This window comes from Malurus melanocephalus, unplaced genomic scaffold (assembly GCF_030028575.1).
Source record: "Malurus melanocephalus ecotype Western Australia unplaced genomic scaffold, MMel_1.1 scaffold_271, whole genome shotgun sequence".
In the NCBI taxonomy this organism is placed as follows: Eukaryota; Metazoa; Chordata; class Aves; order Passeriformes; family Maluridae; genus Malurus; species Malurus melanocephalus.
In genome coordinates, this window is record NW_026623503.1 from 1 (window position 1) to 17,467 (window position 17,467).

A 17,467-nucleotide genomic window follows, 5' to 3' on the forward strand; every position below is an offset into this window, starting at 1 on the left:
GGCGAGTTTCTTTTTTGTTTGAATATCTGAAGTTACTTTTTATCTGTATCCTTGTTCTCTGACCGTTACTCTTTATCTGTGTCCTGTGGGCACTGTGTTATTTTGTTGTTGTTGTTAATAAACCACTTTTTTTCTCTTCACTTTTTGCCCAGCATCTATTTCTCGTTGGTAGGAAAATTATCAAATTTATTTTCCTCTGAAAACATTGTCTCCAAACGGAGACAGTGAGCCAGCTAGGAAAGGCTCAGCTCGACCTGCTGTTTGTAAACAGTGAAGGACTGGTAGGTGATATAACAGTTGGAGGTCACCTTGCGCACAGTGATCATGAAATTATAGAGTTTTTGATTCTTGGAGAAGTAAGGAAAGAGACCAGCAGAAAGGCTACCTTGAACTTCCAGAGGACAAACTTCGGCCAGTTTGGGACACTGTTCGACATAGTCAAACTGCTAGGAAGGCAGTCCTAGCAAAAGGGTCCAGAAAGATTGGACATTCTTCCAGAAGGGAAGCTTAAAGCCACAGGACCAGGCTATCCCCATGTACTGAAAGATGAACCATGGAAAAAAAATACTGGCCTTGCTCGAAAAAGAGGATTGGCTGTAACTCAGGAAGATGGCTCAACAACTCATGAAGAATACAAGGATGCAGGGAGAAAGTTAAAAGGGTCAAAGCCCAAGTAGAACTTAATCTGGCTTCTGCCATAAAAGGTAACAAAATTGTTTTCACAAATACATCAGCAACGAAGAAGGGCTAAGGAGAATCTCCCTCCCTTATTGGATGTGGGAGGGAACATAGTTACAAAGGATGAGATAGTTAATCCTTCCTTCAGTCTTTAATAGCAAGACACATTGTCCTCCAAGTACCCTGCCCCTTGAGCTGGAAGACAGGAACAGACGCAGGTCAGGAACATAATGAGGCTCCCATAATCCAAGAAGGAATGGTCAGCGACCTGCTATGCCACTTAGATATTCATGAGTCTATAGAGACAGATGAAATCCAATCAAGTGTTCTGAGGAAGCTGGTGGAAGAGCTCACCAAGCCACTTTCAATCATTTATAGAAGTCTTGGCTAACTGGGGAGGTCCCAGGTGACAGGAAGCTGGCAAATGTGATGCCCGTCTACAAGGGCTGGGAAGAAGATACTGGGAACTGTAGTCTTGTAATGCTAATGGCTCTCCCCACACCAGCCACAGGGTCCTGCACTGCGTCAAGGCCAAGAACATCATCCTTGACCTGGCCACTGGTGAGGTGAAGCTGATCAACTTCAGTTGCAGCACGTATTGAAAAGACATGCTGTACACCTAGTTTTCAGATGAGCCCATACTGGTGCCTAGTCAGACACCAAAGGTTTTCCCCTTTGCTGGGATGGGAATAATTCAAGTTGCTTTTTTTCATGGAGAGTGGGTGGGCATGGATTTTGTGGATGGGAGCCAGCTAGGACTGGTGTGGGGAGAACCAGCCCAACAAAAACAACTCATGGAGGATAGCAGAGCTGGGTTTGCAAAACCTTTGTGCCGGCTGCTTTCATTTGCAGGCATGGAAGGGCTTGCAGTGCCCAAACCCCCTCTTCTGCCTTGGCCTGTAGTATTTTTCTTGACCAATGCAGGATCGGGGCCAGATATAAGGTAGTGTTTTCCCTGGTCCTGCATGGGTGTTTTCCTTGAATGTAATGGTTGGGCCTTCACAGGACTCACTATGCCCTCTTTCAGTGTCAGTGGGTTTCTTTTAGAACCCAAAGTTCGTCAATGAATCAGGGGCTGGCAAGAAGGCAGCAAGTCACACTGTGTGGCACCAGTGCAGTCCCCTCATCTTCAGGGCTGCTAGGTGAGGGGAACATGCACCTGGTGAGCTCCATATGTATTCCACAGGAAAGCAGGTGTACAGCCCACCAAAGAGGATAAGCTTCCATTACTACCATGGACATCCAGTGATGATTTGGTCTCAGGGCATTCTGCTCTATGACATGGTCTATGGATTCCATCCCTTCAACAGAGATAAGAACATCAGTCTGGGCCATTATCTTCTTCCCACCATGGGTGCCTAGAGCTGGTACCCAGCTTTGCATCACAGGAGAAAAAACAGTGTTGGGAAATTACAGGTGGCAATACGACCATCCTGGTTTTGCAACAATGGAGGAGACTGATGTCCTAAGGTTAGCTGGAGGAGCTGGCACATGTTCTACCATCTTGCTCTCTAAAACAGAGAACTGATTGGGAGGTTTGGGCACAKCTCTGACTGGCACTGCAGACCCTTAAAAAGAGGGGATCATTGACAAGCAGTTTTTTGGTTTCTCTCCCCAGAGTGCCAGCACCTTGTCAAATGGTGTTTATCCATGTATCCTTTGGACAGGCCATCATAGGAAGTACTTTTAAACCACTCTTGGCTGTAGGACATTCACCTGACCCAGGAGACAGCAAAGATCCACCCTCCTGCACAGCAGCACCCAGCAAGTAACAGCTCTACACATCTCATGGCATTAAGAAGCCAAGAAAACCAGAGTCTTTCCCTGCAACTGTAGCTGAGAGTAGGGATCAGAGTCTTCTGCCGGTCCTGGGGGAAGTTGCCGAAGTGGCTAAGCATTCTCCATCATATTTGGGAAGCAGTGGCAGTCGGTACAGAAGTTTCTACTGATAGGAAAAGGGCCAACATCCCTACTGCAGACCCATGGCACCATGGGCTCCCTGCATATTTGTGGCATCCTGCAGCATAGCCATCCTCGGCTTGGYAAACAGCAGGGCAAAGCTGATTGACTATGATTGCAGCACCTTCCTCAAGGACACTACACCCAGCTGAAATCAAGGTAACTCTACACATGGTGAGAGGGGGAATGCTCCTGGTCCCAGGCATAGCATAGTCCATCCTGGTTGGGGACTGGAGGTTCCCTGCTTTACTGTGGYAGGGCAGGATTAATTTTTCAGCCAAGTTTTTTTTTTTTTTGGTGGGGGAGGGCATGGATATTGTAGAAGGGGAGCTGGTTCCTGGCCTTGCTGACAGCTGCTACCACCCACCCTGGCATAGTATGGAGTGAGGGGAATATCTCTATCTATCCCTGAGGGTAGCAGAGGCAGGAGTTCTAAATCCATGAACCAGCAGGTTTGCTTTGCAGGTCTTGTGGAAGGGCTGGGAGAGGCAAAGGCAAGGTTTTTTCCCTACCTGTGGGGAGGTTTGTTCCTTGCAGGTATGGTCAAGTCTTCCTCAGGCCTGTGATACAATTATAACATTTTACCTTTTATTTAATTTGCTTTCACGTATTTGTATTTGTATTTGTTTTTTAAAGGAAGATTCTAGCTGATGCCTGGACTGCACTGGGAAGTGTTGTGACTGTCTGCAGAGTGGATCCACTGCCAGTGTCATCCTGGCCATTGCCTGCAGGTACATCTCCTTTAAGATGGATGAGGACATCATCAGGGATCAGCTCCTCTTCCAGCAGCAGGTCTTTGAAGGTAAATACCTTGCCTCACAGTATGGTAGCACGTAGGACATGGTAGTGGAAAACAGCAGGCACGTGTTCTCCCCCTGACCCTTGCAGCTATGAGGAGATTGATCTCCCATGGTTAATTGGAGGAGGTGGCACAAGTCCTGCCATCCTGCTTTCTTTCAGAATGGAAAACTGATTGGGAGGTTTGGGGGCAGCTCTGAGCACACCAAGAGCATGGCCAGGCACTGTGAATGGTGAAGGCTGGACAGGAGCCTTCATCAACTGACCATTTTCTAGTTTGTCTCCCCAGAGTACCAAGCACCTCATCACAGCAAAACAACATCATTCAGCCTGTCAATTTGGTGGTGGTGATGGGGTGTTTATTTGCTGTCAAAATTAAAACTTTTTTATAATCCAAGTATTTCTTTCATCCCTTTCCAAGCTTTTGATCCCCTTCCTCCAGGTTAATCTTTTTGTGTCCTTTATGCACTGGCTTTACTGGAATTGGGACGGGGTTAAGCAAACTGAAAGAGCTCCTGCTGTTTCAAACTGCAGTAGCTACTTCAGTGACCCTGAACTGCAATGCAGACATATCTTTCTGTTGCTGCTCTCTGTCCCCTAACAACACATTCACCAAGTCTTTCCATCCAGCCTTAACAACCCTCCACAGACCAAACAAAACCCCATAAACTTGAGGGAAGGACAAACCACGCTGGGTGTTAAAAAAACAAGCCCTCAAATAAAAAATGGTATTATGCCATGTTAGTTATCTTTATGTCTACTTTCTACTAACCTCGTGCTTTTTTGTGTGCAGTAATTTCATATAACCCTGCATGCAAGAGGCACTAACAATCGTCCCTGTCCCCTTGCAATCATCTATTAAGTTATCTGAGCAATATAATTAAACACAACTTAGACTTTTTTCTCAACCAAACCCCAGCTGAACTGACCAAATATAGTAATTTTTTCTACAAGCTTTCCATAATTACACCTAGTGCTTGTTTTTTATTTGCTCAACAAGTAATAAGTGGTCTCCAGCAATACTGCTCTCGTCATGTTCTGTGCACTTGTCTGTCACAGACTCCTTGGTTCTCTGGTTCTCATTAAATAAACTGTGCTTTGGTAAATATAATTTTTAAAAAAGCTTTCTATATTGCTATCCAATTGTCATTCAGTATTACTTACAATATTTGTTTCATGTTTATACTTGTATCAAGACAAAATAACCATGTCTTTTTTTTCCCCTTGCTACTGCTTTTCCTGATACCTCCAATTGGGAATCTTGGTCTAGATATTTTATTAAATTTGCTTTAATTTTCTGGTAGCAAGAACTTTGGAATCTCTTCAATTAACATGCCCATGCTAATAGAACTCTTAATTTTTCTTTAAAAAAAACACTAGAAATCTTGATTTAAAGGAAGAATGTACTGATGCTTTACCTCAGAAAAAGTCCTTATCTGACTGGCATGGTTTAACATTGAAACTACAGATTTCCCTGTGCCATAAAATATCCAGCTTCAATGGGGTGGTTTAGAGGAAGTGAATGAGGAGATAGCTGCCCTACCACATGCCAAATAAGGTTTTATCAGAGTTTTGTAAACAAATGCAATGAAAATCTCCAAAGTATCCGTTTATCTTTGGAATGCTGACCACWAAGAACTAATCAAGAATCCTGAATAAGTACCCAACAAAAGACAAAGAGTTAACAGCACAGATAAAGTAATCACCAAACTGTAATTGTCTCCTATTTAAGAAGCAGGCCTAATTAGATCTGCTACTTACAAGGTATCTCATCAGAGAAGAAATTTTATTATCCAAGTCCAGGAGACATCCAGAGACAGAAATCTTTAGCTTTACACTGTCAAAATGGCTATTCTTTGAAAACGGATCTGGTCAAGCAGAGGTCCTAACCCTCTGGATTGCCAAGGTCCTGAAACCTGCTTGCTTTCAGAAATACTCCCAAAAATCAGCAATTTCCAAGAGGAAAGCACCTGATACAAGTTCAAAAGAATTATTTCTCTCAGACCAAGGCTCCTGCTGGCCTCAAGGAATGTTCAACACAGAAGCAGTGCYGCTTCAAACACTTCAGAATTACCACTGCAGGAGCTACTGATTTTCTATTTGTGATGTGCCACCTTGAATAATCGAAGATCTGAATAGTATTCACTGTCTACAGAGCGTATGCTCCAGACAAAAACCACACCATTCCAGAAAACACCTTGTTCCTTGTGCAGCTTCCCTGCTCCATAGCAGTACTGTAAAACAGTAGCAGATGAGGTTAAGAAAAAAAATTCAAACACACTCTTTCAAAGGCAAAAAGATACTTGTTAAGAATATGAAGATCAGATTTTACTATTCTACAGATTTTGCTCAGTCTTGTTAGCATCTCAGTATTCAAAAGAAAACACAAAACATCCAGTTTTGGTCAGTAAAGTGTCCATTTAATAAACTCCTTAGCCACATTTCTCACCCCTTTCCTTGCACCATAAAATTTCAATTTGGACTTAGCAGATGACATATAATTTGATGGTGAACAATCTCAGTTTTTAAATCCACACTCTTAATACTAAGAGCATCAGGGGCTAGTATTTGCCAAAATTATGTAGAAGTCAGATGTGTTCCTGCAAAAGAAGCAGATCTTTATATACAGTCCCTATTTCTTCTTATAAATTTAAATATTTAAAAAATGTATTTTCAAAATGTATAAAGATTAGGGAATACACCAAATGTATCTTAAAATAAAACGCTATTTGGTTTCAAAGGTTATTTCAACAATGAAGTCTAAATTGCACCAGATAAAAGGCACTTGTGCTGTGTGATGTCTTAAGCAAGTATATGTTAGTTTCATAATACAGTGTCTTGAATTCATGCAGCTGTCCTGAATTCATGCTGAGCATCAAGCATCATTAAAGCAGCCAAAAGAGATCACGAGTAAACTTGATTCCACAGTTGTAAAAACATACAGCATTGTGCTTTACCTTTGACTCTAGAATCAAACACTACTGAAAAATTGCTGTCATTCACATAGGAATTCAAACTATATTTCATTCTCTCATAAATTACAAAAAGTATGTCAATTATGAAACTAAACCACCAGTGAACAGCTCAGTGTTCATACAGTTTGTGCCAATGGAAGTCTGTATTTATAAACAAGCTAGGGACTAGTTATTCAAGGAGCAGTGCATTGTATTTTCAATTTCCATTTCACTGTTGAGATAAAAGCGCAGTCCTATTTGCTTTCATCTTCTCCAGCCTTTTCATTAAATGGCTATTGGTCATCTCCATCTCTTCTATCTTATCGAGTGCTGTTCTTAACTATAAAATGAAAAAAATTATGATCACTTTAATTTATTTGGACCTCGTGCTGTTCTCAAGATTTGCAAACGAATACAAGTATTGTATGTTTCCTAAGAGTGCCACAGAAGTTAAGATACAACACTTTCATTATTGCAGGCAGATGAAACAGAATTAAACTGTTAAAATTAATTGTGAAGCAACTGAAACATGAAGCGTATTAATTCCAATAGAACTAGGTGCCTGCAACCTCCCATTACATGAAAACAATTTACCTAGAAATAGGTACTCTCCACCATTATTACTTGCATACAGACATGTACTCCCATCATAGGTAGCGGGCATCATGCTAGGGATGCAGCAGCTTTTAATCAAGAATGATCAACAACTCAATTAGATAAAGTTTCTTCCCAGAATCCTGTGAAGTGCAATTCCCAACCTGTCACTTGACATAGGGACAATTCATCTCTCTAGCCATTTTTGTAGAAGGATTATTTTAATATATTACAAGTTATCACATTTAGAAAAAATACCACTTAGATGGCTCCTTTCAAGGAAGTACAGCATTGAAATATAGTTAGTATTACTTTGATGTGCCAGATGTCTTCTGAATCTAACACTGAGACTTGAATGACATCTCAAAAAACACTTAAAAGCTGTAATTAAAGATTACAAAAAAAAGTTATATTGAAGGCAAAAGACAGAGCTGCTCAAGACTGAAAGGGACAATCCACTAGAAAGGAAACCAAGTCAGTTACCTCTCGCTGAAGCTTCCTTTTTTCAGCTTTAAGTTCATCTTCTACTTTTTCTGCATTTTCTGCTGCATTTTTATACCTTGCAACTTGCCCCTCAAGTCGTCCAATCTGTAAACCCAAACAAGACAAAAGGAACAAATACTCAGGTGTTCCACCTGGGCCTCACCTGCCACCAGCTGTTCTTCCCAGGACACAGCTGAGATGATACAGAAGGTTAAAGAACTAAGCAGAGAGAGAGGAGTTAGAATATGAAAAATCAAGAAGTGGGAAACACATGGGATTAAAAATGAAAGTGGAAGGTTGAAAAGCAGAAACCATGTGAAAAGATGCAAAGTAGAAGGGAGTCTGAATTGTTATCAGGACATGATGAAAGGAATCTTGAGCCCTAGCACAGAGTTCAGTAGTAAAGAGATGGTTTGAGACAAATCCTGAATGCAACCTGCAGATGTTAAAACTCACTCACGCTGAATTGTTCTATTTAAAGCTCCTTGCTACCCCTAAATCCACATGACAGGCTACTAGACTGAACCTGTGCAAAAGAGAAAAGATCTGCATCTGTGATTTAAATTATAATCTTTCGTGTAATTTTTAGGTAATAATTTGTAGTTAATTTCCAAAAATACAGTAGTAAAGCAGAATACAAAGAGTAACTAAAGATACTAGTTCAAGAAAACCAATTTATGTACCTTAATTACTTGTAAGAAAGTAGTAAACACTGTGGAAGGTACATTTTTTACTCTCTAAAATTCGAGAGTTATAAATCTATGAAAACAATCACATTTTTTAAGTCAATAACATGGTATAGTTCAGCAACTTGGTAGATTTTCTCTTATGGTTAGACTGTGCACAGATATTTAATTGCAGGAAGTAAGAAAAAATGTGTCATTCTATGCAAACAAAGATCAAACAGTAAATCAAATCATGAAATATGCTATCATAGTTTATGTTGAAAAAAGTATTGTAGAAGTGTGCAGTGCAATAACAAACATGAAGAAAGACACTTACATTTTGTTCCAAAGTAGTTATATCTTGCTCAGCTTTTGAAAGCTTGAATTTGTATTCACTAATTTGTCTGTTGGCATCTCCTAGACAAAAATTGACATGAATATGTTAGTAAAAGCAATTCTCTAAACTGGCAGTTTCCCTTTTAATTAAAATTCATTTAAAAGACCATTTTATTGAAAAGCCCATACACAGAATCACAAAGATTTCCCAATCTTCAAGACAATAGAAAGGAAACTTTCCTTTAGCTAGAGGACACAACTACTGTCTCTATAAATGTGTGCACTCAAATCTCAGGTGCACCAATGAGATACACACCTTTTAAAACATGTGTTTAGATCAGCAAACTAATTCCTTAGAGAACAGAATGAACATAATAATCAATACACTGCAAAATGTGTCAGACCACAATAAACATAATAAAAGCAGCATTCAGCTTAGACATCTGTAATAATAGTTGAAAATTAAGGAGCACAAGGCTTGAACCTGACTGACAAACTCTAATGAGCTTTGCAAATTAYTTTGGTGTTTGAGCCCTCACATTGCCAGTGCTTTGTTCATGTTCATTGACACAAGCATACTAAATGACAGTCTGTCAAACAAGTAAGTTTTCAGCTGAAGAAATAGCTTGCTTGAAATGAAAAGCAGTTTAATGCTTTTATGAAGCAATGCTAGATATTATGTTAAATAAATTTTCATGTTTTGCTTCAAGACTTCTAGATTAAGCTTCTCTATCAAAGACTGAACAAAATCATTAGGTAGAATTTATATTTTTAAAATCTTAGCTGAAATTCTATTGTCTTAAAACTGTATTCAAGTAGTGGCACCTATTCTAGGTAAGGTTATCAACTGAAAAGTAACTTCCCAGAATGTTGTTATTCAATACTGAAAGAGGTAGATTTTTAAGCTATCCTGCAGTGAGGAATTCCATACCAACAAAAACCTATCTGTTCAACAATACAGTCAATCACAATACTACTATTGCCGAACAAAAGGAGTTGGAAGTCATCTCTGCAAGAATAATTTTTAACAGTAACCATATACCTACTTTGCATTTCAATTAGCTGCAAGTCAGCGCCATTCTCTAAGCCTATGAAATCTGGATTCATGATATCACTTTTAGAGTATTTCTGTCGTTCTTCTTCCAACTGAATCTTCAGTTTTCTAACCTGAAAAAGGAAGTGTTCCTTTATGAAAAAGAGACTCCCAGAAGTTCAGTAGCTGTGTATCTAAATGTTCAATGGTAAAAAGGCAGAGTAGTCCTGTGATGCCACTGGCTGAGAAKGTTCTGTAAACAAGAATAGCAGAGACATGCAGGAGAATCAGTCCCTGAGGACTGTGGCTGCAGGCCCCCATTGCCATCACTGGGCAAGTACTCTCTGCATGTCAATGCACAACCCAAATCCACCAGTTTGGCCGGTGCTAAAGGGTTATCTGCACACTGCAGGAACACCCAGTAACTAACAGAGCTCACTTTTCAGAAGAGGAGATGGTATTATACACTATTTATGTTTATAAATTTCTTCTACTGCATGTCTTTTCCACTCTAAACACACACGAAGATATAGAACAATATCCTAGTGATTTTACAGAGAGAATAATCTGCAGCTTTTTAAGGGGGTCGTCTCTCATACACCACATGGAAACAGTGGTCCTAGGCAAATCTGTAGAGCACATTAGTTCTTTAACAGTTCCATTTCATGCTACAGCAGCTGTCTCTATATTTTTCCAGTAGTCAGGGAACATAGATTTCTCAGCTAATGTCCTCTGTATATGGACATTATGAAAGAAGTACGAGCTACTTTCTTGACACTCCTATAAAAATATTGCCCTACAGATTAGAAGTAGGTGAGTTAACTAGCAAAAACCCACATTCATGATAGAAATCAAATATATGATCAGTGATTATTAAATTATACAGGGATAAATGTGCGTTCATATTTATATATATTTAATACTATAATTTATTGGTATTCCTAACACGTATCTATACTATAATTAAGGAACATTCACAGCAAAAACAAATGTTGACAACAATTGTTTAAATCTGTAATGCCTTCATCTAGAAGGGCAAAAACTATAGCATTCTTAGCAATTGCTCAATGGTCATATGTTCGCATGAGTTCTTTCTTCTCAAAACAGCTGTATTTAAACACAATGACTGATAATATTAATTTTCTCTTTGAGTAACTAAAATGTTCAGTGAAATGGTATCACTCAGCAATTTTATGAAACAAGAAAATTCCACTTGAGCATATGAGAATGTAATTTTACTGACTTTAGTATTTCTGCATAAGACAAAATAAAAGGAAGAGAAGTAAGTGCACTAATAGTAGGATCAGGAGCAAGTTAGATTTCAGCTAACCAGTTTTCTTTACCAACCAAGATCAAAGTCCCATGGATAAGGACACTAGCAAGAGGAACTGCAAATTCCTGGTAGTCAGTGAGGTAAATAGTTGAGTATCTTATTTTGCTTTAGTGCTTATGTATGTGATTAAGCACCTCTGGTACTTAACATTCGTTTATTACTTATATATAAATACTCTGCAAAGTGATACACAAAGGTCTATTTCTGAAATGAATAACTTATTTTACCTGGGACAGTAATTCCTCCTTTTCTCCAGCCAGTTTTTGTAGCCTGATATCTAAAACCAAAGAACCCAATTAAAAATCAGATAAATCTGTAACTATGAATATGTTTTTCATAACTTCATGCTCAATTTCAAATGAAATGCTCATCAAAGCAAATAGCACTGGGACCATAAAACTTTGATATTCACAAATAACACAACCACCTTCAGTTAATAGCAGAAAAAAGGGAAAAGTATTTTATTCACACTGTATTAGAATAACAATTCTGAAAGCAAGACCTCAGAGTTTAGTAAATCTTCAAAGCAAATTAACAACTGAGGATTTTTAATACGAAATCAATTTTGACCCAGTTTCCAATGGAATTTTCTTCTGATTGTGTATTCTTTTCTTTGGCTCATTTGAAGGTTGTTGTCTCTTCAGAGAAGCCACTAAGCATCCCCACATGTTCAGAAAGTTTGCAAAAAGTATTCCCAAACAACAAAAAAGTACCTGGGAAAGGACCCACAGGAATGCAGCAATATGTCTACTTTGAAAATCAAGATGGCTACAAAACAGGCAACACTACACTAAGACTAGAGCAACTCCCTTAGAAATTTTAACTTTGATTGAAATGAAGCATAATGACATTTGCATTTCCSTGTGAGGGAGTCATAGCAAAAATATGCATCAAATCTAATTTCTGTCAATACAAAAACACATAACTATACATATTATGTATAAGTATAATCTAAGTATACAGAGAAGGTTTGTTACTCGCTAACAGAGTTTTACAGTGGATTGACATTGCATACAACAACTTGCTCAGCCTACAAATAAAAGCAAGTAACTTAACCCTCAACTTCTCAATTAGTGTCTCTGTTGTCCCTGCCACATTTTTAATGTTTTTAAAACTTCTTTTTCTAATGAATGTGGTGGAACACTRCACTTGATGTTCCTTCATTGATTACACAAACTTCTAAAGAATAATTTTCATGAAACACAATGGAAAACATACTAATCAAAAAGATTACACTTTTAAGCAAGATGTTTTCTGACAGTATTAAAACAGAAACTGGACCAAGAGAATGAATCAGTTTCAAAAATCCAAGCACACTTTATTTTTTCTCACTCAAAAGATTCATCTGTCTTTTTACTCAGAACAAGCAATCAGAACTAAAATCAATCCTGAAAATTATGTAAGCATATATTCCAGAGGCATCACAGGTGCCTGCATCTGCAGCTATAAATCACACCCACTGTGAATGAGAGGAATCAAAGGACAAAAACTCTATAAAGTATGCCAGGGTATTTTTACCTAGTGGTCCTTCTCCAGCAGATTCCAAGACCTGAGCAGCTTCCTGTGACACAACTGTTATTGCACCAACCACTGATTCATGGTTTACATCACCATTTGGTGTGCCATCGGGAATTATAACTAATCCATGTTTCTAAAAATGCAAAAGAAAAAATAAACTAATCATACAACAGAAGTGCTAAAATATAAATAAACGGAAAAGTTTTTTAAGAGCTTTTCAACTTCATTGAATCAGTTAAAATGATAGGGATCATTTATTCCTATCCTAAGGTCAGGTTTTCAGACTGCACAAGAATAGTAACCATTCTTCCTCTCTTTTACTGACCTCAGTTTCATGCCTGGATTTCAGTTACTGTAAAGTAACTACTACCAACATACCTGTCCTCTCTTCATTGTTTCCTTCAGGTCAGCCAACTCCTCTCTGAGCTCATCTCGCTCATTCTTAATGCAGTCAAAGTAATCTTTCTGTCTTTCTAGGGCCTGGGCTCAGGCAGATAGCAAGAAAAAGAATGGTACAGAGAAAAAAAGCATGACAGATAGCAGAAAGATTTTCCACAAGTAAATATAAAGAGCTCAATAAAAGTAAAGAAATTAAAAATGCTTTAAAAATATGTATTTATAGGTATTAGCATACATCTCTGGTAACTGCCTTGTAGCTTGATGCTGCCTTTGTCATGACTATTTTTTCAGTCAAGCCTTAGCAGATTTTTTGAGAGATTTTTATTTAGTGAATTCTATTTGTTGGTAAATTTTGATAAGCTGAGTACCAGAGTAAGGCATTCTTATTCATACAGGTACTCTGCAGCAAGAAATAAAATCTGCTGAAATTCAAGTGATGAAGATCTAAAACATTACATCCACTGAACTAATTTCTCTGCCTTTTATAAGATACAGAAGTAGAATGCATACATTATAGAAGACCTTAAATGTACCCACTCACAAATACTAATTTATTTACTAGTTGCTTATGAGTTACAATACCATTTGCTAAACCCAAAGCAACCAGTTTTAGAAGAAAAAAAAAAAGCAGCAAACACTAGTAGCACTATTTTAGCACAAAAAGGTACAACAGCTAAAAGTGCATTATGGATGTAAAGAGGTTTCCTTGTCTATGCTGGAGTGGTGTTACCTCGCAATTAGTCAGACACTTTCACTTGACTGGACAGCATTAAATACTGCATGCATTACAAATAATCCTCACCATACAATAACTGCAAAAGTATACACATATCTTTGCCAAGAAAATGATACAACTAAATCTTACGTTGTATGCATGAATGCATAGGAATGGACTGATACCAAGAAAGCAATGAAAGTATATACTTCTGTACTTTACTTTACCACATAACTTCAGTATGCTGAATTTTAATGATCATCTAGAAATCTGTACAGTAGAGCAATGTTTTAACTCAGTTTCAACAGAAAAGTTTAACAAGTGCTGTTGCACTAAATTTATGAGAACCTTATTCATTACATTTTATGCTCTACTTAAAAGATACATATATCTTTTTAATTTTTGAAGAATACTGGCAGAGATGGAAGGGGAAGTAAGCTGTCCTCTTAAGAGAATGGATACAGAGGCTCAGAATCACAAACACATGGTGTGTACTTGACAGTGTCCTGTGATGATGCTGATCTTCCCCAAACATATTTTCTATCCTCACCCCCACAAGCATTGGAAATCAGAAAATTCTGATGGGGACGGATGGGAAACTGATACAACTATGTAATTCCCCCTATGTAGAGCTTAGTAATCATTACTCAAAACTTCAGTAAAAATCCTAGAGTTTGTATGTTCAGGTTTTAATTTAGTATGAACATGGATTTTGTATAAAATCTATTTCTGCAATTCTTCTGTTGGGGCAGGGGACAGAAATCAGAACAAAGCTTTGCAGGCATGTTTTAATACACTGGTATGGACAAAATCTGATCATATGACACAATGCAGATATGTCTGGGGTCCTCTTTTCTAAATATTCCAAATGCCTTCATGAAATCTATACCAAACTCAGAGTTGCCATTACTAATTTAAATTTCAGAGCCAGTAAACAGTAAAATAACTATATATTTCAGGAATATAACCCAAAGCTATAAYTCAGTGTCTTCAGAATCACTGTAAAAACAGGACAGCACAATAAGGCAAGGGTAAAACAAACTTGCACTATTTTTGTTGTTTGCCTCCCTTTCTTTCTCTGAAACAGCCAAAATGTCTTGTATACATTGTAAAATAAGGTTATAATTCTAATTATAAACTATTTTGTAAAGCTTTTCAGAGCCTTCTAAAGCTGGAACAGAGTAAAAATTAGCAAAGCTGCTCAGTGTTAGGGAGAAAGGCTCAAAAACTATGAGCTAAGAAAAAGTATGTGTTTATAAACATGAGGAAGAGCAGCAATTTACATTTTCAAAACTAAGAGATTTCAATTCCGAGAGTTAAAAACTAACTAGAAAAATAACCAGTTATGGCATTTATAGGAACACAAACTGGAAGGGCAATTTTGGCTAAAGGAAAATATATTTATCTTCCTTGTCATTGCAATATGCTTGTACTAACTCTGGCAATATGTTTGAAAGAGTACAAAATATTGCACAAATTGAAACAGGCCAGTATACAAATGTGAGAAATAAATGTGAAAAGAATAGGGTAAATTAAAGATAAAAAGCTTCCAGAAGAATATTCAGAAAACTTTAAAAATTTTTTAATGATGAAAAAGGAAGACTGTAACATGAAATAAGTACAAGACAGCTTAACTTTTGAACTGGGCATCATCAGTTAAAAGGTAACTTTTCAAAGTGACTTGAACTCCAACAAATAAAACAATTTTCAAAGAAATCTGCCTATATTGAAATACAGTGTAAAATTTAGGTAGAGAAAAATTATCCCAGAGCTGTTAAGAGGCAGACAATTCCTTTTTAAAGCACTTCCACTTAACTCCCAATTGCCACCACGCAATCTACATGTGTCCCAGAACAGCCACAAGTTCAGAGCCATGTAGTGATCACCAAGGGTCAGGCTGATTCAGTTCTATGACTTTGGTACTGCCCAGAAGCAAAGCTGATAAACCCTGTCTGACCTACATGAGCTGCATAGTATCAGCACAGTTCTTCCTGTACCACTTTTCTTCCTGTACAGGAACCCCACATATGCTCCTCAAAAGATCACCCAAAAACATTGTTTCAATTACAACTTTCAATTCCTAAAGTATTTCCTGCATCATATCACAAAACCAGTTTGGTTCAGTGTTGCATCCAAGGTAACCAATCCTGCAAGGATCGGAAGCGTAAAACAGGAATGTGCAGTTGGTTACAGAAGTCATTTCAAGATCATATCATTTGGCTCTAGGCACACATGAAATATTTTGCAAAAAATTATAAAATTGTATGTGCAACAGTTCAGATTTAATTAGTATTACTTATCATAATCCAAGTAAAAGTAAATGTAGCTCATTTCTGAAGAAAAAAAAAGGCTGCAAAACATTTTATACATTTAAGTTGGGAGTGACCTTCATTTCTTTGGAGTATACAGCATTCCTTGGGGTGCAGAGGGCATCCATCTACTTCTAAATTAAAGAAATACCTTTCCTCCCATATTTGATTCATACCCCTATTTTTTTATCTTTCCAATTAATTGTCTCCTGAAGATCAAATACTTCTTTGGTTATGGAGTCTATATTCTCCTGCATACGTTGATTCTCCTGTAGTAAATAGGATGAGGGAAGAATAAAAGAGGAAAGAGAAGTAAGGAAATGGAAAAAATCCCAAACATTAAAATAGATAAAGGAAACTAAGTAATAAAAGTCAACTAAAGAGGTTATGAGTATGAAGTTAAAGAAACAGAGTGCAGCTTAAAGTAATATATTTCTCATGAATTCATGCAAGAAAGTGGTATTTAATTCTATTCAATTAATGTTAATGGGAAAACTTAATGCATCTAGAGTTACTTTTCTTTAGTGACTGTTCCCACTGTAGTCTGTGGATAAAAACATAATTACCCTGCTGTAATTTCCAGATACCTTCAAGTCCCCTTGGGAACTGTTAACAACTGGTCTTATTACTGTTTTACAAAATAAAATAATCTTGCAAGAAGAGAGTTTAAATCAAACATCCAGAAAGCCAAAGACAACTGCTGACTGCTTTCTAATACCATGTCCACATATATTAAGTGTAGTCCCATTTTTTTCAGCTGATTATCACTGCATTTTGCTGCTTGCCCTGCAAACATAATTAATTCTTAGCTATGAAGATGACATAAGAATTTTAAGTGCTAGAGGCAATTTTTTTCTCTCCTAAGGAGTGAACTTGATTTACGTCTGGGAATGGAAGACGATACCTTTCTGCAAAAAGCTACATGATTTTAGCTAGATTTTCTGTTAGTGTTAATAGATGCAGAAAAGACACAAATAAGTGGTAAATATGGGTCAAATCTTCAAAGGGACTGATGTATGTGTGAATATTTGACACATTCTACATTCTACCAAAGCAAAGAGTCCAGATAAATCTACTGTATATTCTTGATTCATACACTTAAACCCCACCAAAACCCCAAACAAGAACATGCAAAGTTGTTCTTTAATTCCCAGCAAAGTCAAAGATAACTTAGAGCAAGCAACAGAGCTACAATAGAATTTTTTAGGGTTTTTTGCTTGTCAACATTTGTCTGACTCAAAATACTGATACTTAAGATAATCTCTTTCCTTTTCTTCTGCTAGTAAATCATATCAACTCCAGTTCATGAAGCATGATACTTCCAAACAGAACTGGGACTTTTCAGAAGCCTTTTGGAGTTACAGTAATACCACCTAGAGAGCACAAGAACATAGTGAAGAATTTAAGGATCAATTAACTATTACACAGCTTTTGAAACTGACAGTGGAAACTTTCGCCTATAAACGTAATGGTAATTAATTTTTACTGAAATGAAGAGACAGTGGGAAAATAATATAATAATTGAAGTACAACTTCCAAAAGAAATCACTGAGAAATGGACACCCACATACTGTTGTCAGTAAATATATATATATTTCTTTGTGGACCATTTTAAAATGAAGACTTAAAATAGATCTGGGATTTTAGGGTGTGTGGATTTGTTACAAGGGAAAAAAGGGGGGGAAAAAAGGGG

General features: G+C 37.5%; 1 protein-coding gene across 15 annotated transcripts in view; it reads right to left on the bottom strand.

Annotated features, from left to right (window-relative positions):
- Positions 1-5,766: 5,766 nt before the first annotated feature.
- The window catches only part of LRRFIP2 (LRR binding FLII interacting protein 2), a 57,305-nt gene continuing 45,604 nt past the window's right edge, over positions 5,767-17,467 (bottom strand). For 3 of the 15 annotated variants that reach the window (XM_057376166.1, XM_057376154.1, XM_057376158.1), the window contains 8 exons: positions 15,951-16,043; positions 12,730-12,831; positions 12,352-12,484; positions 11,061-11,110; positions 9,514-9,634; positions 8,469-8,548; positions 7,467-7,571; positions 5,770-6,729 (listed from right to left, as the gene is read on the bottom strand). In XM_057376166.1, the coding sequence (XP_057232149.1) occupies positions 6,619-6,729; positions 7,467-7,571; positions 8,469-8,548; positions 9,514-9,634; positions 11,061-11,110; positions 12,352-12,484; positions 12,730-12,831; positions 15,951-16,043 (795 nt within the window). In that variant the 3' untranslated portion in view covers positions 5,770-6,618. Of the gene's footprint in view, positions 6,730-7,466; positions 7,572-8,468; positions 8,549-9,513; positions 9,635-11,060; positions 11,111-12,351; positions 12,485-12,729; positions 12,832-15,950; positions 16,044-17,467 lie in introns of all 15 variants that reach the window. The other 12 variants (XM_057376156.1, XM_057376153.1, XM_057376159.1 and 9 more) reach the window with 10 other exon arrangements.